This window comes from Trichechus manatus, unplaced genomic scaffold (genome assembly GCF_000243295.1).
Source record: "Trichechus manatus latirostris isolate Lorelei unplaced genomic scaffold, TriManLat1.0 scaffold00052, whole genome shotgun sequence".
Taxonomy (NCBI): Eukaryota; Metazoa; Chordata; class Mammalia; order Sirenia; family Trichechidae; genus Trichechus; species Trichechus manatus.
The window spans coordinates 5,542,463-5,568,024 of record NW_004443988.1 but is presented as its reverse complement, the minus strand read 5'-3'; the positions used below and the strand labels follow the sequence as shown (position 1 = coordinate 5,568,024).

At 38.8% G+C, this 25,562-nt stretch overlaps 1 protein-coding gene across 6 annotated transcripts in view; it reads left to right on the top strand.

Annotated features, from left to right (window-relative positions):
- Positions 1 to 16,196, top strand: part of ASXL2 (ASXL transcriptional regulator 2) — a 197,758-nt gene extending 181,562 nt beyond the window's left edge. For all 6 annotated transcript variants that reach the window (XM_023732420.1, XM_004377581.3, XM_023732421.1 and 3 more), the window contains 3 exons: positions 1,414 to 1,519; positions 3,650 to 4,370; positions 8,486 to 16,196. In XM_023732420.1, the coding sequence (XP_023588188.1) occupies positions 1,414 to 1,519; positions 3,650 to 4,370; positions 8,486 to 10,957 (3,299 nt within the window). In that variant the 3' untranslated portion in view covers positions 10,958 to 16,196. The remainder of the gene's footprint in view (positions 1 to 1,413; positions 1,520 to 3,649; positions 4,371 to 8,485) is intronic.
- Positions 16,197 to 25,562: the final 9,366 nt, after the last annotated feature.

Below are 25,562 nucleotides of genomic sequence, written 5' to 3'. Positions count from 1 at the left end.
TTTGAGATTCATCGGTATTATAGCATATATCAGGAATTCATTCCTTTTTGTGACTGAGTAATACTCCATTATGCATACATACGTACATATACACATATACATTAATTTTTTTTAATGTCTTTATCTGTTGATGTATACTTGAGTTGTTTCCACTTTTTAGCTATCGTAAGTAATGCTGCAATGAACACTGGTATACAAGTATCTGTCAGTCTCTGCTTTCAAGTCTTTTGATCATATACCTATGAGTGGAAGTGCTGGGTCATATGGTAATTCTGTGTTTAACTTTTTGAGGAACCGCCGAAGTGTTTTCTGCAGTGGCTACACCACTTTACAACCCCATTAGCAATGGATGAGGGTTCCAGTTTCTCTACATCCTCACCAACACTTGTTGTTTTCAGTTTTTCTGGTAATAGCCAATAATGGGAGTAAAGTGGTATCTCACTGTGGTTTTGATCTGCGTTTTCCTTAGCACTAATGACCTTGAGCATGTTTTCATGTGCTTATTGGCCATTTGTGTATCCTCTGTTGAAATATCTATTCAAGTTCTTTTTTTTTAATTGTCTTTTTTTGTTGAGTTGTAGGAATTCTTTATGTATTCTGGATATTAAACCCTTATCAGATATATGGCTACCAAATATTTCCTCCCATTCTGTAGGTTATCACTTCACTTTGTTGATAAAGTGGTTTGATGCACAAAAGTTTTTAATTTTGATGAAGTCCAGTTTATTTTGTCTTTTGTTGCTTGTGCTTTTGGATCAGATCTAAAGATCGTCAAAAGCTAGGTACCAAAGCATTAGCCCTGTATTTTGTTCTAAGAGTTTTATGGTTTTAGATCTTACATTTAGGTTGTTGTTCCATTTTTAGTTGATTTCCTTATGTGTTATGGTCAATTCCCTACCTTTTTACTGGAACCTTAAATGCCCGTAAATGGGGCATAGCTTTTTATTCTGCAATTAGAGATAAAAAGGCTAAAAAATAAGTTGCCTTGGAGAAACAAAACTTTAAAACTCACCCACAGTGGCTTTATTTACTGAAAGCACCTGCCATAGTAGAAAAGAAGTTAGAAATTAAAGGTTAGAGAGATAAGAAATCTGGAAGAATGTGATGTTTGGAGCAGGAGGGAGGTGCTGCAGAGGAAGCCCAGAGATCCTCTTGGCCTCAGCCAAGTACTGACAACTATTTGGAGTGATGTGCACATGTGTTTTTATTTCACTAATGGCACTTTTTTTTTTTTATGGCACATAGGCACTACCTTACAGTGAAGAAATTTGAAAGCTTCTGTTACATTCATGTGATAGTATTCTGATTTCTGCATGAATCTTTCATGACTTACTGATAGTTTAAAGTTGAAGACAACATTTTTCTATTGAATATCTGGGTTTTGTTTTGTTTTTTTTTTTTTTTACATTACAGGTGAGTTTACACCTGAGATGCAGGTGAGAATTCGACAAGAGATTGAAAAGGAGAAAAAAGTGGAGCTATGGAAAGAACAATTCTTTGAAAGCTACTATGGTCAGAGGTAATAATAAGACAAATTCTGTAAACCAGATGTTAATTCCTACATAGTTGTCATCTTGTGCTTCATCTCACTACCTTGCCAGAAAACCTAGTCCCCAGTTGCCTTCTATTTTTTATTTCACCTGTTCTTCTTTACTGAGGTTTTTTTTGTTTTGTTTTGTTTTGTTTTTCTGAATCTCAGGTGCCCAGAATTGTATTACTCGTAATCCTTGACTCTTAACACACCATCATATGAGCAGGATGGTTTTTTTTTAAAAAAAGAAAAAAAAAAAGATTTTATTATCTTGAATTAATGAGCATCTCTTTCTTTGAAAGGATTGGCTTTTTCTCCCCTGTAACTTTATAAGATATAAGAATGCTAAGGTTCTGTACATTTTTTATAATATTGAAGCATCCCAAAATATGACAGCTTATCCAGAGTCAACTAAGGGATCCTAGGAATTCTGTAATAATGGACCCATTAGATCCAAAGTGTAATTAAACAGGCTCTTCTCTGCAAAAGACACTCTGGGAGATGTACATAGCTGAGTGAAAATACAAACTCTGTCCTCAAGGACCTATAGTCTAAATCTTTTTTTCCTAACAGAAAATGCAAATGAAATATTAATGGGAACTTATAAACAGATGATAATGGGCCTGTTCTGTTTGAAATCAGATCAGATACCCAAAGTCCTATTTGTTTGTTAAGTCTACCTCCCTGCCTTTTGCATACTGCCTAGTTTTATTCTTAGCCATTCCATCTCAGAGATGCAGTCCTAATTATTTGAAGTCACCTAAGAAGGCTATACTGTTTTTTTTTTTTTTGCCTATTACACAATATTCTAAAACATTAGGAGGAGTCTCTGGTGACCCTTAAGAAGTAGTCTAGCCCAGACAAACTAGAGAGTGCCCGGCTACCACCAATGACCGCCCTGACAGGAAACACAACAGAGAGTCCCAGATGGAGCAGCAGAAAGATGGGATGCAGAACTCAAATTCTAGTAAGAAGACCAGACTTAATGGTCTGACTGAGACTGGAGGTACCCCAGAAAGCATGGCCCCTGAATTCTCTATCAGCCCAGAACTAAAACAGTTTCTAAGGCCAACTTTTCAGACGATTGGACTGGACTGTGGGACATAAAGTGATACTCGTGAGGAGTGTGCCTCTTAGCTCAAGTAGATACAAGAGACCAGAGGGGCAGCTTCTGTCCAGAGGTGAGATGGGAAGGCAGAGACGGCTAGGAGCTGGTTGAATGGACATGGGGAATCGGGTGGAAAGGAGGAGTGTGCTGTCGTGGAATGGGGTGAGCAATTAGGGTCACATAACAATGTATGTATAAAATTTTGTATGGGAGACTAACTTGAAATGTAAACTTCATTTAAACTACAACAATTAAAAAAAAAAAAGGTAGTAGTCTAGCTCTTTGTCAGGACACATCATGGAAATCCCAATTGACCTATACCCCCAAGATAGCTCAGAGATGCTTGAACTTAGAATTTTAGAACTGTACCAAGTGGGGTTTAAACAGACTTACTAAAAACTCACAGAGTTGTAGTTCTCAACCTCTGGAAAGCATTAACAGCCAACTCTCCTACTATTCTTTTGGATTTCCTGGGATAGCCTTCCTATAGGTACTGCAGAGCATCATATTTGTCGCAGTTCAAACCCACAACCCCAGGGTGAATGGATCTTAGCCTTCTTTCAGTTCCCTTGTGGATAATCTGTGATGCATGCCTCTAGACCGTGTGGCCCCTTTATAAGCAGAAGTAGTAATAATAACGATTATTGAGATTTTATTCTGTGCTAAGTTAGGTACTATTCTAAGTGCTTTTCATCATAGTAACACTATGAAGTAATTAATCTTTACAATTAATCTGTACTTTGGTGTACAGTTGAGGAAACTGAGGTACAGAAGGCTAGTAACTTAAGAGCACAGGGACAGTTTGTATCAGAGCCAGGATTTGAATCCAGGTACTCTGGCTCCAGAAATTGCAGTAATAAAAATATTATTCCATCTGAAGATAATGACATGAAGAATACCTGTTATGTGTCAGTGGTTCTTGTAGGCATTGTCATATTCCATTATCTTATAATGCCTTCAGTAACAGGGACCATTTCTCAACTAGAATATTTCTTTCTTCCACTTTTTAGTTCTGGCCTGAGCCTTGAGGATTCAAAGAAATTGATAGCTTCAACCAGTGATCCCAAACTAAAGAAAATCCCAGCTGAGCAACCAAAAGCCATGCTTCCTTCAGAGGCTTCTCCTATCAGAATAGCCCCAGTAGTTCCCCAGTCAGAGTCTAAAGAAGAAGCAGTACAAATGCCATCACCAGTGAAAAAAGAAGAGCATGAGAGCCAAGTTAAGGTGCAGCCAAACTTCTCCAAATCCACAGAGCTCCTACTTTCCTCAGCTAGCAATACAAATGAGCTTAGCAGCACTTTTCCCATCAGATGCACAAAGGATGAGGATCTCTTGGAACAGAAGCCAGTTGCCTCTGCTGAACAGGAATCTGAAAAAGAGAATCATCTCAGCACAGCTTCTAATTGTAACAAAAGTGAAAGCCAGGATGCTTTAGTTACATCTCCAAGCAAACCCAAGAGTCCTGGGGTAGAAAAACCAGTAATGAAGCCCATAGTAGAAGCAGGTTCACAGGAGACCACTGTGAAAGAGCCTCTGTCAACATTTGTTGATCAGAGCCCAGAAGGCCTCAAGAGGAAATCTTCTCTCACCCAAGAAGAGCCCCCTATGAGCTGGGAGAAGAGGCCACGTGTCGCTGACAATCACCAGCACCAGCAGCCATTTCAAGGCCCGCCACAGCCCTTTCTCAATAGAGGGGACAGGGTCCAGGTGCGAAGAGTACCACCCCTCAAGGTAAGAGTAGGGAGGATTGAAAAGGAGAGATGGTCTGAACTCTTAGGTTTTTGGTCATGCTTAGTAAATTTCAGGAAATTCGTAGTATTTCCTAATGTAGAAGCAGTTGTATATACTTTATACGCATGTAACTGTTCTTATAAGGAAAAAAGTATTGTTTCTTAAGAGATAAACAGTTAATTAGAACTGCATTCCTACAGATCATTATTGATATTTAAATAAGGAAAGAAACTAATCTAATCTAATGCCTCACCTACTCCCCATGCTGGCTGTCTTAAGACAGTTATGGAAATTATTCCATCTTATATGACAAAATAAATATGAGAACAAGGCTGAGGAGGCCATTTGTTTGATTAAGAGATAATGTATTTGTTCCAAGAGCCATGATGTGTAAGTACACCTTGGCCTTTACTTACTGCTGTAACTGATTTGATGTTCTGTGGTCTATAACTACTTTTAGCTCCCTCTTATTAAAGGACTTATCACTGGTTACTTGAAGGATATTAGCAAGATAGAATAATAGCCTTGCTAAGCTCTACTGGATAACATATGTCATTAACTTCTGTTTAGACCTGTATTGCTGTGTATCAAATCCTTCTAATTCTATAGCAGTGTCTCTGACTGTCTTGGTATATAAAGACTGTATCTGACAGGGTTAAGCCCTTTAAAACCCAAATACATTTTTCCCCCTGACCTTAAAGGTTTATTAATACTTTAACTTGTGCTTAATATCATTTTGTAGTTCATTCGTTCATGTAATAAATAGTATTGTGTGTCTACTATGTATAATGTATCTACTCACATTAGAATAAAAATAGAAAAATAAACCAAATAGAAATACTTTTTTCCCCTTTTCATTTAACTTGGATGAACCAAAGTTACATATTAGAAACATTTAATTGCTATTACTTCATCCATTCCATATACTCTGTGACTCCTCTCTCTCATCATAATTATTACTAATGGTACGACCTTTGTCATTACTTAATTTTAAGATTTATGGTTTCAGCATTTAGGAATCTGCTTTTTTTTTCTTATTTTTTTATATTTTCTACCATTAACATACACTGTCTTGCTTTGCCAAAGGTTCTGGTTTTTATGATAGTCAATTTTAGTATTCTTATAAAAATATTAGAAACCTTTCCATAATGAATGTGAATTAGATCTTATCTCCAGACACTAGAGCTGAGTTATAGTTTAGATTTTGCTATAAATGACACTGGGTAAAACAAATAAAGTCTGTTTCCTCATCTGTAAAGAGGTGGATACCATCATGTTCTGTATGCTTTTTGCTAATCCCAAGAGACTCAACACTGAAAATGTAAATCTCCTATGACTAAATTAACATATTTTCCTTTGTTCTCACTCCTCATTCCCTGCTAAAAGACTTTTAGCCAGAAGTTGTATTAGTAACTCTTTAACTGAGACCCCTATCTCAAATCCCACTTCCTTAGGCAAAGCTTGATGTAGTTTTATAACAGAACAAAACTTTTTAAACAAAATTTAAATAGAAAACAAAAATGGAATTTTATTACAAGTGCTCTAACTTAGTTATGTATATATGTGTACAAAAATGAAGCATACACACACACATACACATAGATACGTTTTGTTTGTTTTTATCATTCTGTGTATAGTTAAAAAGAACAGGATCTAACCTGTTTGCCATACCACAGGTTGGTTTTCTCAGTAAGATAAATTGTTATCAATGCCTAGACAACTTTCAATGGTTTTGTACTGAAAAAGAAGATAAAATATCTCATTTATTGTGCATACTTAGGTAATAGGATTATTTACAAAAATAACTAAAGTTTATTAAGTATTAAAACTATTTTAGCCATTTTTCATGATTGCCATTAATTTCAGCATGTTATTAATGACCCTGTCATTATGATAGGCATCATTTTTTGTGATAGGTATGGTGTTACTCTCAATATGTTTCTTCTGTAAGGTTGTTTGTCCCTGTATAAATTTCCCATAAACAACTACGCTTTTCTTATATTTAATTTGTGTAGATTTGTCTGTTTTTCCCTTATTAGTGGTCTCTTCTAGATGATGTCCCCAAGGGACAACAGTTGCTTCTTTCTTCCTGTAAGCAGCTTCTCAAACACTATATACTGAGTAAGTCTGCTCTCTAGGCTTGTTAGAATTGGGTGTAAAATAGATTTGGCTCTAAAGGAGGGATTAATTACATCTCGTGGTGTAAAATACATGGACTTAGTGACAACTGCTACACAACCAGAGAGCCCTAATTCTGAATTACAGACAATCAGTTTTTCAGGACTGATGACCTTTTGATAAATGAATGTTGCAGAAATAATGACAAGTTGTTGTTTTATTATTCTTAATTTAAGGATTTGCAGAAAGGGGAAATGCATTTTCTTATTTAGAGTTCCATCGCTTAATTTTTTTAAATCAAATTTTCTAGATTGTCTATAATGGCTGTATGTTGTTGCTGTTAGGTGTCTATCTTGCTGAGGGTCTTCCTTTCTTCTGCTGACTCTCTGCTTTACCAAGCATGATTTCCTTCTCCAGGGACTGGTCCCTCCTGATAACATGTCCAAAGTACTTAAGATGAAGTCTCGCCATCCTCACTTCCCAGGAGCATTCTGGCTGTACTTCTTCCAAGACAGATTTGTTCAGCCTTCTGGCAGTCCATGGTATATTCAGTATTCTTCCTCAACACCGTAATTCAAAGGCATCAATTCTTCTTCGATCTTCCTTATTCATTGTCCAGCTTTCGCATGCATATGAGGCGGTTGAAAATACCATGGCTTGCAACAGATGCACCTTAGTCCTCAGGTGACATCTTTGCTTTCTAGCACTTTAAAGAGATCTTTTGCAGCAGATTTTGCCCAGTGCAATGTCATTTGATTTTTCTGACTGCTGCTTCCATGGGTGTTGATTGTGGATCCAAATAAAATGAAATCCTTGACAACTGCCATCTTTTTTCCATTTATCATGATGTTGCTTATTGGTCCAGTTGTGAGGATTTTTGTTTTCTTTATGTTGAGGTGTAAGCCATACTGAAGGCTATAGTCTTTGATCTTTACTTGCATGTGATATTAATGATAGTGTTCGATAATTTCCACATTCTCTTAGATCACCTTTCTTTGAAAAGGGCAAAAACGTGGATCCCTTACAGTTTGTTGGCAGGTAGCTGTCTTCCAAATTTCTTGGCGTAGACAAATGAGCTCTTCAGCATTGTATCCAGCAGCTATATACTCCTTTAAATTCAACCAACTACTAGAAATGTGCAGATCTTGATCCATTATAATTAACTCCAGTAATTTTCAAAGTATTGCTTAGAGCAAGAGTCCAATTCCTTTCAGATATGATATGATATGAAAATCAGTGGTTTCAAACCTGGTGGTACATCAGAATTTCATGAGACGCTTTTTCTAGGGGTTCTAATCTGTAAAATTTTGGGGTAGGACTCAGGGCATCTGAAAGAAACTTTAAAAACTCCACAAGTAAGTATAATGCCAGCCAGGGATGAGAGTCACCAGGGTAAACATTATGTATACATGTCTGCACAGTCCCTCATATAGGTGGGCATAGTATATGCACCTTTGGATCTATATTCTAGTGCTGTCTAGTTTATTTAATTTATGATCCAGCTTATATGCTTAATAGTGTGTCTGTGTGTAGAACAGGGCACAGCTTTTACCTAAACCTTGCTAGTGAAGCGAAGAAGTAGAAACAGTAATGATAGGCTCCTCTTCCTCCACTCACTTCACACACACAAACATACGCATTTAAAAATGCAGATACCATAGAAAGGTCTGTATCTTAAATAGTAACCAGTTCAGAAGAGTATTGGCATTAGAAGGGAGTTGTGTTTAGGAGAGGAACGGGAATTTGGAGTGGGAGTGGAAGTTGAGGAGTTCCTGGGGAGGGAGGAAAGTCTATGGCACCAGTAGAGGAGGTACAGATTTGAGACAAATTTGTGTTGCTGTCTCCGTGGTTTGGTTTCAGGCCAGCTATAGACTTTCCTTCTTTGTCACAGGTGCTGTAGTCTTCACCCTAGTGTAGATGTTTAAGTGCTAGTGAAGTTTTGTTATTCTTGTAAATGAAAACTAAGCTCTGATCTGTTTTTTTCCTACTTCTTTCAGATCCCGGTCTCCAGAATCTCCCTCATGCCGTTTCCTACATCGCAGGTCTCTCCCAGGGCTCGTTTTCCAGTCTCCATCACTAGTCCTAACAGAACAGGAGCCAGAACCCTTGCAGACATCAAAGCAAAAGCCCAACTGGTCAAAGCACAGAGGGCAGCTGCTGCAGCCGCAGCCGCAGCCACTGCAGCTGCCTCAGTTGGAGGGACCATTCCAGGACCTGGCCCAGGGGGTGGACAAGGTCCAGGAGAGGGTGGTGAAAGGAAAACTGCTAGGGGAGGGAGTCCAGGCTCAGACAGAGTCAGTGAAACTAGAAAGGGCCCCACACTGGAACTGGCAGGAACTGGAAGCAGGGGAGGTACGAGAGAGCTTTTACCCTGTGGTCCAGAGACTCAGCCCCAATCTGAGACCAAGAACCCAGGCCAGGCACAGCCTCATAGTGTCTCTGGAGCACAACTACAGCAAACCCCCTCAGTGCCTCCCACATCTGCCATCAGCGGAGCATGCACAAGTGTCCCATCACCAGCCCACACTAACCCACCCCCGCCAGCTTTAGAGAAGTTAAATAATGAAAAGCTGAACCCCACCAGGACAACAGCCACAGTGGCCTCTCTCAGCCACCCACAGCGGTCTGTTAATTGCAGGCAGGAGAAAGCACCTTCTGCTCCAGCAGGTCCTGCTCTAATCTCAGGTGCCTCACCTGTTCATTTTGCAGTTGATAGCACAGTTGAGCCCAAAGCAGGTTCTAGTAAGAATACACCAAACCCTTCAGCCTCAGTGGAGACAAGTGCTAGTGTTCCAGTGGATATGACTCCTTCTGCTTTGCCATCTTTACTGACAACAACCACTGTAGAAAAGCTTCCCGTACCCCAGGTCAGTGTAACTATAGCGCCTACTGGATCAGCTCCATCCTTGAGCACTTTGCCAGCAGTTTCTAGCCTTAAAACCCCAGGAACTTCTTCAAATATGAATGGACCCATTTCAAGACCAAGCTCTAGTATTCCTGCTAATAATCCTTTGGTCACTCAGCTGCTCCAGGGCAAAGATGTTCCCATGGAGCAAATTCTTCCTAAACCTCTCACCAAAGTTGAAATGAAAACTGTTCCCCTGACTAAAGAGGAAAAGGGGATAGGAGCAGCCACAGGTACCAACATAACAGAAAGCGCAAGAGAGGAGATTAACGAACCACAGTCCCACTCAGCTATACAGCGTCTGGGTAAAATGTTGCAAAGTAAGCAGCTACCCCAGGTTCCGAGGACCCTTCAGCTCTTTTCAGCTAAGGATCTGAGGGACTGTAGCATTGACACACACTCATACCAAGAAGGACTGAGTAAAGCAACCCAAGGTCAGATCCTTCAGACTCTCATCAAAAGGGTTCAGAGACAGAATGTTCTCCCAGTCCTGCAGCCCAACCAGTTCAACTTTGCTCACTCAGGTTTCCAATTAGAAGACATCTCCACAAGCCAGAGGTTCATGCTGGGTTTTGCTGGCAGAAGGACATCCAAGCCTGCGATGTCAGGCCACTACTTACTTAACATTTCCACCTATGGCAGGGTTTCCGAGAGCTTTAGGAGGACCCATTCTATAAACCCTGAAGACCGTTTCTGTCTAAGTAGCCCCACTGAGACCTTGAAAATGGGATATGCAGACTGTAAAAAAGCAACAGGAGATAGTAGCAGCGGCAAAGAAGATGATACAGAGGAGGAGAGTTCTGGTGATGAGCAGGAATCTTTCACGGTAAAGAAAGAGCCGCAGGCTTCCCAGAGTTCTGACAAGTGTGAAGCAAATTCAGGAGTCCACAGTAGGGAAGCCCTGTTCACCAGTGATTGCTTAGCTAACAAGAATGTGAAGGCAGAGACACCAGTGAATGAGCAAACCACTTTAAGCAAGGACAATTACCTATTCACTAGAGGCCAAACATTTGATGAAAAGACCCTAGCCAGAGATTTTATCCAGGCAGCACAGAAGCAAATGGCTCATGCAGTGAGAGGTAAGATGATGTGTAGCAGCTCTGAGCTTTTCAATTCTACTGCTCTTCCTGTACCTGCAGACAGCCCCACCCATAAGCCTCTACTCCTTCCAACCCTGCAAACCCCAAAGCTGTATGGAAGCCCCACACAGATAGGGTCAAGCTACAGAGGCATGATCAACGTCTCCACCTCATCTGACATGGACCATAGCTCTGCTGTACCGGGTATGCCAGACTGCAGCCAGGTGTCTAGCAATGTAGGTGATGTTATGTCCTTTTCAGTGACTGTCACTACCATCCCTGCTAGCCAAGCTATGAATCCTAGCAGCCATGGCCAGACCATTCCTGTTCAGGCCTTTCCTGAAGAGAACAGCATAGAGGACACGCCTTCGAAATGTTACTGCCGATTGAAAGCCATGATCATGTGCAAAGGGTGTGGCGCTTTCTGCCACGATGATTGCATTGGCCCCTCTAAACTGTGTGTCTCCTGCCTTGTTGTTCGGTAATGACACTAGAAAGAACACGCTGTGAAGGAAGGGGGAAGGGAAGAGTTGACGACATGTGTTTTTTGTGTCCTTTTGGAATCACAGAAATAAACAAATAGGTTTCAGTTGTCTTAAGAGACAAATGTTACTTAATCAGGAATACGGAGTACAGATCTTTTACATTTTAGAGGAAGAGCACCTTGTATAGTAAGTCTAAGTCAAGCAAGACTTTGTGAATTTGTGACAAGTTTGCACTTACAAAATCATGTAAATATTGTCACATTTTGTTTTAACATTGTTTTTCCAAGTGTTTAGGTAATAATGTGTTACTTTGAATTCAGATTTATGTTCCACTTGATGTGACTCTGAGAAAGGTTTAGTTCGATACATGGTGAAGGAGAGCTGTCTCCCTTCTGACCTTTCTAAGAGGCTAGGAAAAGGAAGGAGTGAAGGAATGGCCTAAAGAAATGAGCATCCACACTGATTAGGTATGTCTTGACAGTCTAGCTGCAGATTATACATAGATTATTCAGACTTGGCAAGGTTTGCATTCAGCGTTTACTCAGTCCCTTTACTTTAGGTGGAACCTTCTTAAGTTCTAATTTTTTTATAAGGCATCAGTTTCACAGGTAGTGTTTCAGACTCCAAAAGCTCTGACTTGGTTCTTGGCTTCCATAAACCAGTACTGTCGCCAAGCACTCTGCTTGCAATCTGTGAATCCCTGCTCTTTCCTAATCCTGCTCCGTGCCCTAAAACAGTGAGTGTGGTCCTTGCAGGGTGTGCCTCTCTGGCTCATTGCGCTCCTGTAGCCTGTGCAGGACAACACTTCCAGCAGTACTGCCCAAGCACTTAGTCATTCATAAATACTAGTCTGAAACTTACAGAAAAGTGTTAGTGATGGGATGATTTGAGCTATGTGCTTTGTTGGGCAAAGGAATGAAAGTGCAGAGACTGTTAAGGTGAACATAAAGAACTTTGGAAGCAATTTCAACACTAGAAGCAAGGTAGCCCCTCTTTCGTCTTCTCTCCCAACCAGTTACCTAATGTTCTGTAGTCACCGCTGTTGTAGATAGAAAAGCTCACTAATGCCACATTTGCCCATTCAGTTAAACCTATTTTGACCTCCCTGGCATCTGTGGAGGATGGAGTAATCTTATTATATATTGCTTTAACACACACACAGTAAAAGTTAGGAATTTTTCCTGTTTTAGAGAATATGTCCCTTGTTTTGGATTACTGGTGTCTGTGCACTAGAAATTTCTAATCTAAAGGGGCTTCAGTGCAGGACTAAGGGCATATCTAGAAAGGAAGAAGTTAGCCCCAAAGTTTTGTTGTTTGTTTTTTCATCTTTTGCTTCCTTTTTAGTTGTTGTGTTTTTTGTTTTTTAAATCTTGTCTCTAGTGATGGAAAATTTTTTCAGTACATAATACTTAGGTAATGGTTAAACAACATTAAAATAATCTACAGTTTACCAGAATTCGGTTTTAAATTGGGGATCGGCAGTTTACATCATTTGCATATTGATTTCATGTCTCCTAATTTCAAGTGTGTAAAGTGAAATTACTAGTGCCCTAGTACAGTTGTATTTGTACTTAATATCCAGGATGTGATATTTATAAAATACAGAACAGTTGAAACTTGTAAATTAAGTAACATTCCAGATAGGAGAAAATAGGTGATAATCCTTGCTTTGCTCCCATTCTGAAGCCTGCAGTGCGTCTGGAGCTTTTGGCCACCACCACTTCCCACTTTGTGTACACTCTTAATGCTTTCCAGCAGCCCCTACTCCAAAGCTCATAAGAAACTCTACTTTTCATTTTTCTTTTCTGGCTTTTTTTTATGGCTCAAGGCAAATATAGGATTAATATCTGTGTTCCAGTTTCAGCCAAGATAATATGATGTCCTTCCATTTCTGCTTTTCTTCCAGCACACACATAGCTAAAGAGATATGAAGGCTGCAAGGATGCAGGGATAAAGGAGTAAGCCAAGAACCAGTAGGAAACAAACACCATGGCTCTGCTCCCAGATTTTGAGTGAACTGGGTAGCCCAAGGGGAGTTTACAAAGACCGATTGGTGGGTGAAACTCTTCCCCATGCTCAGCCTCTTGACTCCTCACTTCAGTGGCAGGGCTGAGGGCTGATGTTTCCGTTGGAGGTGGTTGAGTGTTTCAGAACTGACCTCAGGCTAAATAGCAAATTACCAATTTGGATTGATAAAAGTGACTTTTCTGCTTTGCTCCTTTCCTGTCATAGAAAGGCTTTCTTCCTTGCCTCCCTTAATCTGAGGATAGACAGATTGTACCTAGGAAAGGAGAAAAGGTATCAGGGATTTCTGAGACCATTTTGAGAGCGAACCATATTGTGCCTCTTCATCTTGACCCAGGCTAACATAGATAGGTCCTAAGTGTTATTATTCACCAGATTCTCTTTGTAAATAATATTCTGCTAATAAAATATTTTCATCTGGGAACACCCCAAGACAGAAATTTCCATAGGTACACTGCCTCAATCTTAAGATTCCCGTAGAGTGTTGTAAATTGGATTACAGTGGTTTCAAGTGAAAAGTCATTCATCTTATGAGTTAAACAGAAAAATCATAGCCTGGCACTTTTGAAAAATGAAGAAATGAGAAACAACAAAAAAACCTTTAAGTAACTTACTAGAGTATGGTAGTCTCATACCTTTGAAGCAGTATTTATCTTAGGTTTTCAGAGTTCAAGCTGAAATGTTTTCTGGTAAGTGCTAAGCTTATTCTTAAGGTATTGAGTTAAGCTGCACTACTTCTAGTGACTAGTCGGGCAATATTATGGAAATGCCTCCAGTGTACCCTCCTCTAGCTTTCAGAGACCCTCCATTGCAGGTCACCTGGGGGAGATAGCATTAACAATATATCATCTCAGTCTTATTTATGAATGTTCTAAGTTGTCTAGTAGAGAAGGCTCCCTGAATCTTAACAAATTTTGTTTAATTAAAATTCTCCATCCTATTTAATGAGAAAATAAAGCCAAATAAACAGATAACCAGGAGTTGTTTGCCCTTCACTCTTATGCTCAAGTTACTGAAGCTGTCTGTGGTTGTCCCATGTGACATTTTTAAGTATAAGTATAAGAGCTGGCCAGTGGGAAATTTTCCTTGAGGGGTGGTGGGGAGCATACTTACATGGGTTGGGATGGCACACAGATGTAGATGTTTCAAGATTTAAACACCAGATTTAAATAAATAGCCAAAGGAAGATCTCATTGCCTTCCTGGTGAAGGTGTAAATTCATACGTATTAACGACCTAACAGTAACCATCTCAATTGCTTTTTATTGTCTTTTTCCATCTTAGAGACCCTTAAACAACTCTTGGTGAAATTATTTGTTATAATGAAGAGGGTTTTCTCTGATCATTACATATTTATTTCTAATACCCACTGTCAGTGAGCAGTGCCAGGGTTGTTTTCTCTGTGACCTAGAGGTTTCACATTGCAGCAAGGAGGGAAGAGTCTCCCCACTGCGGAACTACAGAGTACTAAGGAAGACACTTGGTCCGAGGGTATTTTTCAGCTCAACTTATACAATAGTCCAAAGAGACTGTGGGAAACGTGATGATAGGCAAGGGTCTTTCCTACCATGTTTCAATACTTACATGCCTGTTGATAGAGAACAGTAGGTAAAATATTTCCTAAAGTTGAAGTAATAGCTTCAGAGATTCTTGGTTACTTTATTTTTTTTAATGCTTTACATTTGATACAACTATTAAAGATCAATTTTAAAAATAGCTTTCCAGTAATATATTTTGAGTAATATATATTTTAATATCTATGTAAAAAACGACAGCGGAAGACTTTGAATTTCTCTTGTATGGTATGTTAACTGTAGAACCTCACTGTTACGGCACAAATTATTTCAAAGAAGTTACTCTAAAGTCACTCAGATTATTTCCACAAAATGCAATAAGAGGGATAGTTGTGGGGTTTATTTTTTATTTTAAAAGAAAATTGACGTATTTACCACAAGCTATTTTTTCCCTTCTGGCTACAAGGTTTGTACAGACTGGTAAATGCTGAGATTTTATGTCTTTTGCCTTTTTAAAGGAATTGTTAACATTGGAACTGAGGGTATGTACAGAGAAGTTGGTGTCAGCACCATTTAAGAAGTCATATTTTTTCACAAATAATATAGAAAAAATCATTTTACATAAGAATTTTAAGTATTTGCAATAAATATATGTATATAGATTGTATGTATTCATATATTCTTATTTTTCATTTTATTATTAAGTAAAAGATAATTAAAAGTGACAATAAAAACCTTGGAGTTTTTGGTGACTTTTGAGATCTAACATATATCTGAGAGTGGTATGGGTAAGGGCCCTCAGTTGTTGCCTTATACTACTTTTTGAAGATTACCACAGATTGTATGAAAAAAAGTAAAATGAGGCATTTGGTGATAAACAAATCAGGGTAGTGTATTTCTTTCAGAGCCCTAGTAAAAATATTATTAAGTCCCTTAGTCTGTTTGTCTCATTGTTTTCCCCCTTCATTTATTCTGTCTCCTAACTGTTTAATCCTCGGGTTCTTGGAAAAGTGAAGAAACCAGGTGCAGCTTCTTTTAATGTGGCTGTTGTTTGCTTCTAAAACAAAGAATGCTAAAGAAATGCAGGGGTGGAGGGGTAGGTTTTCCTTTCTCCACAGTGGTCGGTAATTCATCAGCAAACATTCACTGCTACCACCTTCCAGGCCCCTAGGAGTGTGTAAAAAAAAATAACCACAGCAGATATCAGAAGACTTTTTTTCTGTTTGCAATTCTTCTCTGAGAAGTGGGTTTCATGGCCAGTTTCATGTTCTTTCTGACTGGTCTGGAGAGGTAAAAGAGCCAGGAGAACCAAGTACAAGAAATATCTGCATCTTAATTAGGTTCTATTTCAGCATTACACTTAAGTTTGAACTTCTGGTGTCATTTATGGAAATGGGGACTGAGTCAAATACTAGGAAAGGACGGTAGTCTCATAGTCCATAACTAGAGATAACCTGGGATCCTACTATCCAAGAGAACTCATTTTGTGGTTGTAAACACTTGATTTTGGGGTATGATTGCGGGAGAGGAGATGGTACCTAGATGGTCTTTGGAAATTAAAGTATATAGTCCTTTTTGTTTTTATTGTGCGTTAAGTGTAAATTTACAGTTCAGGTTAGATTCTCATACAAAAATTTATACACACATTGTTATACGACCCTGGTTGCTCTCCCTGTAATGTGACAGCACACTCCTCCTTTCTACCCAGATTTCCCATGTCCATTCAACCAGCTCCTGTCTATTTTTGCTTTCTCATGTCACTTCTGGACAGGAGCTGCCCGTTTAGTCTCATGTATCTGTTTGAGCTAAGAAGCAGTCTTCACAAGTATCATTTTATGTCTTAATAGTCCAGTCTAATCTTTGTCTAAAGAGTTGGCTTCAAGAATGGTTTCAGTTGGGCTAACAGTCCAGGGGCCATGTCTTTTGGGGTCCCTCCAGTCTCAGACCGTTAAGTCTGGTCTTTTTACTAGAATCTGAGTTCTGCACCCCACTTATGTTCCGTCATGGACTGACCATTGTGTTCCTTGTCAGGGAGGTTGTTAGTGGTAACTGGGCACCATCTAGTTCTTCTAGTCTCAGGCTGATGGAGTCTCTGGTTTATGTGGTAGCCCATTCTTTAAAAATAAATAATGTATAGATTTATTCATGACCTGAAAGAAAAGCTGAGAAGGTCAGATTCTCAGGAATGTATCTGAATGACCCATGAAACTGACTTTGTATTGTAGTTTGCTAGTTCTCCCTGTAATTGCTCAGCTGTAGTTATTTTTACTGATAAAAATAGCACATTTTGGAAATTAATAAGGACACATCCTATGCTTTTTTTTTTTTTTTTAAGACAACTTTACTACTTTTCAAAAAGTGAAACTTCAAACATCAGGGTTGCCCAAAGATGTTGAAGATTGTTTCGCCATCCAAGAGAATAACACTCTAAATCTTACCTGAGGATATACTATTTGTAAAGGAATTTCTTGTCTCAGGGAACATCTGCATCCTCATAATTCTTATATAGGAATAAAGGAGAAATGTTTAAATATGTGAGAGCCAATTCACAATAACCATTTACAAAGATTTAGTAACTCCCATTTCTAGTACATATTTATCATTATGTGGGCCTCCTACCTCACAGGAAGTATAATTCATATTCAGGTAATGACATGGAAGCCTAGAGATAATAGTTGGTCTGCGTTTAAGTTATAGGGAGCAATATACCAGAACACAGGACTTTGTCCCCCAACTTCCCTTTATTTGCATCACAGAGTCTCAAATACGTGTTTGTTGCTCTTGATACTACTTGACCACAACCAATCTTCAGAAAACACATTTAGCATAATGTTTCTAGCTATTTTTATGTACAAATCATGTTCCTCATTCAGATAGTTATTGAGCATCTACTGTGTGCTAAGCACTATGCTGAAGTGCTGGATGTATATGAATAAGCAAAACAGTCAAATTGTTAAAAAAAAAAAAAAAAACCTTTGTAAGGTAGTAACTATACAGCAGGTGTCTAGTTCAGGGCTCAAGGAGTAATGTAGAATGCTACATACTTCCAGGGCATGTTGGAAGCTATTAACATGAGTTATTACAGATAAAGAAATAGGAATGTTTGAAGTACTGGATGAAACACTGGTGAAATGTGAAGTCAGTGAAGAAGGCTTTGCCCCTTGATGAAACAACAGGCAATGTGAAGGTGACCATGAGGAGCCGCGTTGATAAAATTTACCTTTTCTGAGAACTATAGGGAGATGTAGAGTTAATAGAAATTTCAAGAAATCTCTGAGTAATATCTAAACTGAAGAGAGAATCCAACTAAAAGCAATCGCTTTTGGTTAATTCAGGTCAGTGTGCCTGAACGTAAGGTGCTTTATCTTATGCTCAGCTAATCCAAGCCCTTGGCTGCTAACTGAAAGGTTGGCGGTTTGAACCCACCCAGTGGCTCCACAGGAGAAAGACCTGATGTGCTCCTGTAAAGATCACAGCCTAGAAAACCCTTATGGGGCAGTTCTTCCCTGTCACATGGGATCACGCTGAGTGGAAATCAACTCTACAGCCCCCAACAACAACACAGCTTTCTTGTTGCAGTTAAAAGACAGGTGAAAAGGAAGTGTATTCCTTCATTTCGAATTAATAAAGAGATGTTGTGTTCCTATTTTTTTCTCCACAATAGACAGAATTACTTTAGTGTTCTTTTGTATTCCAGTATTGCAGGATTGGCCCTTTTTCTCTCTCTAAATCATAGAATTTGAATTAAAAGGGCTTCAACAGGTCCCTAGCCCTTTTTGTTTTAATAGCCCAAATCCTAATCCTTGCTTTAGGACTGTAGTAGAAAGGCTTTAAAAAGATGAATCATTGTATTTTGTTGGTGCTTACTCTTGAATTTTCCTTACTGCTTGTCTTTAACCCGGATTATTGGATTTGTAATTCAATTTTGTATGCCAAAATATCTATATTCATCTTTCAAAGGTATATTAGGTATCCCACTGTGTAACAAAGTCTCAACTCTGTCCAGGAACAAGGAGGATGGATGATTTTGTTTTCTTAATACTTGGTGACCTTAAACAGTTGATTGAGTCTCTTTCAAAGAGACTATATAGACTAAGGAATACTTCTGTACCTCCATGTATCTTTCAGCCTTAGCCTAAAAAAGGAATCCTTGAAAATACAGGAAGAGAATCCCTTGAAAGACAAACCGAACCTGGAAGAGAGCCAGAGATGATCAGTTGTGGAGGTAGGCTGTGGCTAGATAATGGGTTCTCCTGAAGAATAACTTCAAACTCGTGTTTCCTCGTTCTTCGACGCTAAAAGGAATGAAAAAGCATATCCTGATGTTCATCTTAACTATAAAATCTAGAGGATGTCTGGGAGGAAAGAAGATAAACTGAAGCTTTGTTGATTTGAAATAGATTTAAGTAAATTTTGAGTTAGGTGGTATATACTTTTTCAGAATATTTTTTTAAAAAAAGCACTTTGGGTTCTCATACCAAGATGATGTTAAAATGCTATTAGTGGAACATGGGATTTTATTTGAGACATTTTGTGGGCAAACGAACAATTTTCTGTTGAAGTATCTAGTGGCAGCTTTGCAGCTGCTCAGGATTTAGGGTTGTGTACCCTGCGTCTAGGAGCCCTGGTGACACAGTGGTTAAGAGCTATGGCTGCTAACCACAAGGCCGGCAGTTCAAATCCATCAGCCACTCATTGGAAACCCAGTGGGACAGTTCTATTCTGTCCTATGGGGTCACTATGGGTCAGAATTGACTCAACAGCAATGAGTTTGGTTTTACCCTGCGTCTGTGAAATGAAGTGGAACTTGGCTCCATAAACACTGTATTAAGCCAACATGGGTCAACACTTAATTTTTCTTAAGTTTAATCAGGGATCCTTTTTTTAAAGTATTTAAGATTCAGATTAGCCTATCTAATAACCAAATAAGACAGCAACTTATTAAATATTATCAAAATGTCTGAAAATACTTTAAAACCATTTTACAATCTATTTTCCGATTGAAATTGTAGTACATAAAATTTTATGTATCTTGGGTCCTTTTAAAAAGCAGAGTTTAATGTTTTCAACTAAGTAGAGCTTGTAAATGATGAAGTTGGACTTCGACCCTAAGTTAGAAATTCTTTTCATATAAGTCTTCAGGCAACAGCCACTACTTCAGTCTGACCACAGCTGAACCTGTGTGTAATCACTGCACAAGCTTTAAATTAAACACACTCTTCCGGAATCTCAGATTTGGTTCCCTTTTATTAGATAAGGAGATAAATTCTGAACTGGGAAGGACCTTACTATTTGTTTTCTGATTAAAGTACTGATTGAAAAGTAAATTTCTCTTTTGAGGTTCACAAAATGTCTAGAATTCATGAAAGATCTAGAGTATACGATAAATGAAACGCTAGGAATGAAAAACGTTTAGCCATAAGTGCTTTGACCTGTTTTTTAAGAAACCCCTTCATTCTGTGACTCACTGCGTCACACTTAAGATGTCCACCAGCACCAGGAGAAATCAAAATGGAGAAATGACCACGTATTGGTCTGGCTGACCTTAAAATCTTTGTGCACATAGGCCTTAGCACTTTGACAGATAAAACTGCCTTCTAGCTCCTTCTCACTATCCTCTGTTCTCACTTTTAGACTGTCCCTTTTATTGTTTGTGTAAAACTACCTTCTTCAGAATTGAATGTATAATAATGTTTCTGCACTTGGATAACTGTATTTTATCTTAATGACACACTTTATGTTGAATAAAGGCATACAGTTTTACTCTAGCAACTGTGCTTTTTCTTTTCCAATGAAACCAAACAGCATGCTGGATGACTTAGGCCTACTTGTTGCCTCTTCCTTAGAGCCCAATTGCACAGCTGTCCCTGGACCCTGGCTAAAGTTGGATACTGCAGAGTGTTAATCTTTCCAGACAACACTCAAAGGGGTTTCAGAACTCAACATGAGACAGAAAGAGAATGTGTATCAAAAGAAAAAGGAAACCCCAAATGGATAGAGAAATAGAACTTACATGCATTTTCTTCTCTGAGCAACCTGAGGAGATTAAAAACAAGTTTTTTAAGGAATTAACCAAAGGTCCACCAGTAGAGTTTAAGAACAACCCCGTAGCTAGAGAAACTACTAGTGATGTTAGAAGAAGCCATGTAGCTTTGAAGGAAACAGCTCTGAGACCACTTGGTGCAATGACTAGGAAAAGTGCTGCTGGATCTAAGAAGTGACAGCTGAGAATAGAACCAACTTCAACATCCTAGTACAGTGAGGAACCTAGAATGTAGGATCGGTGTTGAAAATAAAGATTACTGGGATATCATAGGAATTGATGGCAACAAAGAGCAAGCACCTTTTTAAAAAATAAAAGTATTAACTATCCTCAGATATTAAGCAATTCCACTGAAGAGCAGACATGCCATCAGGTGAGTTCTTGTAGTGGGCATCTTTGCTAATCAGAGAGGCAAAAAGATAACCTCATTTTTTTTTTCTTGCATTTAAAAAATATTTAGTGAAGTTGAACATTTTTCTATATTAACTATTTCTGGGTTGGTTTTGGTTTTTTTAATCGCCTGATGAGGAATTTTGTCCATTTTTCTATTGGAGTGTTCCTTTTTATTTTTTTCCCCCTTGAGTAACTTACAAGTGGTCTCTATATTATGAATATTAATCTTTGTAATATATGTTGTGCATATTTTTCCTAGTTTGTCATGTACCCCATTCTTGTCTGTTTTGCCATACAGAAGCTTAATTTTTCTGTAGTTTATCATTTTTATTTAATATTTTTACTTTCATGATGTACTTAAGTCCTTTAGCCACACATGGTTTATAAAAAACATTTAAACCCTGGTTTTTGTTGTTGTTGTTTGTTTTTTCTAGTTTATGGCTTAAATTTTGTATTTAATTCTTTTACAAAACTTAAAAACCTGTGGGCGTGTAATGAATGAGATGAGGATCCAACTCAATTTATTTCCCCAACTGGTTAGCTACCTAGTGAGACTTCCTATTTGCTGTCCAAAATGTCACCATCTACCTACCCTGTAGTAGAAGTTTAACTTTCAGTAGTCATCAATTAAGAGTTGTTGTTAGTTGCCAAGTGCTTTTTTACATCCTGGAGGGAAAGATCAGCTACAAAACAATCTGTTGTTGGTAGTTGCTATCAAGTTGGCTCTGACTCATGGTGACCTTATGTATAATGGAACAAAATGTCCAATCTCGCACCATCTTCACGATCATTGGTATGTTTGAGTCCATTGTTGTGGCTATTGTGTCAATCCATCTCATTGGGTGTTTCCCTTGTTTTCCCTGACCCTCTACTAAACATGATGTCCTTTTCTAGCAATTAGTTTTTCCTGATGATGTATCCAAAGTAAGCAAGCCAAAGTCTTGCCATCCTCGCTTCTAAGGAGCATTCTGATTGTATTCTAAGACTGATTTGTTCATTCTTCTGGCAGTTCATGGCACGGTCAATTTTCTTCACCAACACCACAATTTGAATTCTGTCTTCCTTTTTCATTGTCCAGTTTTCACATGCATATGAGGTGATTGAAAAGACCATGGGTTAGGTCAGGTGCACCCTAGTCATCAAAGTGACATCTTTCCTTTTTAAAATTTTAGGTCTTTTGCAACAGACTTGCCCAATACAATATGTGATTTGATTTCTTGACTGCTACTTCAGTGGACATTGATTGTTGATCCAAGTAGAATGAAATCAGTGACAACTTCAGTCTCTTCATTTATGATGATGTTTATCTGTCCAGTTGTAAGAATTTTCGTCCTCAGGTGTAATCTATACTGAAGGCTGTAGTCTTTGATCTTTAGGAGTGCTTCAAGTCGTCTTCATTTTAGGCAAGCAAGATTATATCATCTGCATATAGTGAGTTGTTAATGAGTCTTTCTCCAATTCTGATGGTCATATTCTTTGTATAGTCCAGCTTCTTGGATTATTTGTTCAGCAAACATTGAATAAGGTGAAAAGATACAAGCCTGCCACACACTTTTGTGCGGTGATTGAGAGTAGGTACTGACAAAAAGGAACTACTTATTCTGTGATACTTTTCAGTGAATTTGTGTTTTCATCACAGCTGTACTTAAACATTCATACTGTAGATGTTTTTGCTAGATAAAGATCAAAAGAGAATTACATCTGGGAATGCAGATGGTATGAATGCATGTTTACAAAACTTCCCTAAATCTCCCTTAAATGAACAAAAAGAGCCAAAAGTAGAGATGGAAAATGCAACCCAAAATGAACTTCTGTAGCAGCCACAACCTTTAACACAGACTTCAAAGATCATCTGCCTGACAGAAGAAAATTTTTGTCACATGGAAGAAGAACCCAGAGACTACACCATTTGATTTGAACAAGGTGTGAATTTTTTAAAACAGAAAGGCTTTCAAGGGCTTTATTAACAATCTTTAAGCTGGGAGAGACATGGACATGAGAGAAGCAAGAAGCACCCCAATTGAGCCCTATTTCCATATCAGATATCCACTGGGATTGAAGAGGTCACCACAAGCAAAGCCATTTTATTTCTCTGAGGTTGCTTCTAAATTGAGTGGTTAGGGGTGTGGGGAGGAGGCTAGAATTCATCAGGGTCACCTGCTTGACCCAAATAAAAGGACTATTTATTTGAAATCCCATGGAAGAAGCCCCATTTCACTCTCAGTAGAGGAGTCATCAGATTTGATGAGAGTGCCCAAAGACAGTATATTTAAATTGAAGCTACGTGTTGCTCCAGATTAGCCCACATCTTCCCTCCCACCAAACAGCTAAAGGGTTGAACACAGATGACATACCGTCAAATACCAGTCCCCCATTTCAGGTTATAAGGACGTAATTTTCATGTTATATTAAGTAGAGCAGATTATCAAGGAGAATCATGCACACATTTCTTGGACAAAAACAGGCCCAAATGGAATGGTTCTAATTCAAAGAGAAACAGAAGAAAAGACAACACGGTAGTAGTGCCTAGATTTTACCCCCTGCCCACAAAGAGAATAGAAGCCAGCGATAGATAAAGACATCCCAGGAAACTTTTTGGGTGGGGGTGGTAGGATGGAAATACTTCTTTTTTAATAAGCAAGTGCCCATATACACTCCAAGATAGTAAAAAGAAGTTAGATTCTGTAAATCAAAGAATAGGTAAGGCAAGAAAAGGTAAATAGCTAACATAGCCAAAGAAAGAAATTGGCCAAAAGTGTCTTATTTATCTAGTGCCACTATAACAGAAATAGCACAAGTAGGTGACTTTAACAAACCAAAACTTTTTTTCTTGAAGTTTAGGAGGCTAAAAGTCCGCATTCAGGGTGCTGGCTCTAGGGGAAGGCACTCACTCTGTCCCTGGGGGAAGATCCTTGTCTCTTTTCAGCTTCTATTCCTAGGCTCCTTGGCGATCATGTGGCTTGTATCTTCCCCTCCACTGGTCCTTTCTTGCATGTTTCATCTGCTCTTTTGTTATCTCAAAAGAGATTGATTTAAGACATACCCTGCACAATACTACCTCGATCGAACAAATCTAGATAGAGTAGAACTTCTCATAGGGTTTTGAAGACTGTAATCTTTACAGAAGCAGACTGCCACATCTTTCTCCCAGTGGGTTCGAACCGCCAACCTTTCAGTTAGCAGCTGAGAACCTAACCACTGTGCAACCAGGCCACCTTGAAGTCACATTAGAAGCATCAATAGCTGAAAAAAAATAGCAGAAAAACCTGAAGAGAGAGGCAAAACTAAAACCACCCAGAATTAATTGGAGGGAAGTACAGGAACAGATAAAATTGATTAGAGATGATAGATACAAGCACATTGAATATTCAATGCAGGGGCAGATAATCTAATAGGCAAGATAATCACAGTGCTTACCTTGCTTACCAGATCATCTGTAGTGAACAATTTCACATGGATTTCACAAGTCTTTCATTAAAGATGTGCTTAACTTGCTGTCTGGGTCATCCACCCCTGTCAGGGACTGTACATTTGAAAAGAGGCTTTGATTCTGTAGGAAGGTGCTACAGGGCTGGGAGAGAGAGAGGGCAGCCATACCTAGAAGCAGAATCTTTGATGTGGTGGAAAAAATGTGAAATTGTTCACTACAGATGATCTGGTAAGCAAGGCAAGCACTGTGCTTACCTTGCCTGTGGGATAATCCGCCCCGATTCAATGGTTGTGAGTCACCCACATCTCTCCTTGCGAGGTTAGACTGTACTTTGGTTCTTTTTACCACAGTGAGAGACTAAGAGTTAGAGACCAGTCAGTGTTTGGCGTGACATTTAGTCTTTGTCAGAAGCAGTGTAAAGCAGTGTTCAGTATTAATTACCCATGCTATCTCCACTCTCTGCCTGACAGTAGGAGTTTTATTTGTTGTATGGTCCTGAGCTCTGACTTGGTGGTGTTCACTTATTGCCTGAAGTTATACCACAAAAAGGGCGTGACTACAGCCAAGCTGCTATGGGAACTACCAGGCTACATTTCTGGCAAGATGAAATGGTTATGGTCCCTTTTACGATTTTCCTAAGGCAGAAACTAAAGTCTCAAGGTGAAATCCAGTTGCAATTTCCTTTTGCTCTACTTGTGATATAGAAGGATAGACATTTCTGTAATCTGTCTATTGAGACATAAATATCAAAAAGAACAAACAAGCTTGCAGGATTTTCACATAAATAGACCTCAAGCAAAGGATGTTCAGATGTTACTTATCTTTTCTCAGGGCAGGTATGCAGTCTAGCTTTTAGGAAAGATCACTAACCTAGACAAGCTTTGCGTATGAACAATGGTCATAAAGAAAAACACTATAAAACTCGGGGTGGGGGAAACAGAAGGATGGAAATAATAAAGATGATTACAGAACTAATACAATACTAACAAAAAGTAATAAAATCCAATCTGGTTATTTGAGAACACATATAAAATAGGGTTTCTCCAGTCTCTGTCAGACCAGTAAGTTAGAATTTTGTTCTACATTTTAATCCTGCTCTGTCGGGGACCCTCTATTGTGATCCCTGTCAGAGCAGTCAGTGGTGGTAGCCAGGCACCATCTTGTTGTACTGGACTCAGTCTGGTGGAGGCCATGGTAGTTG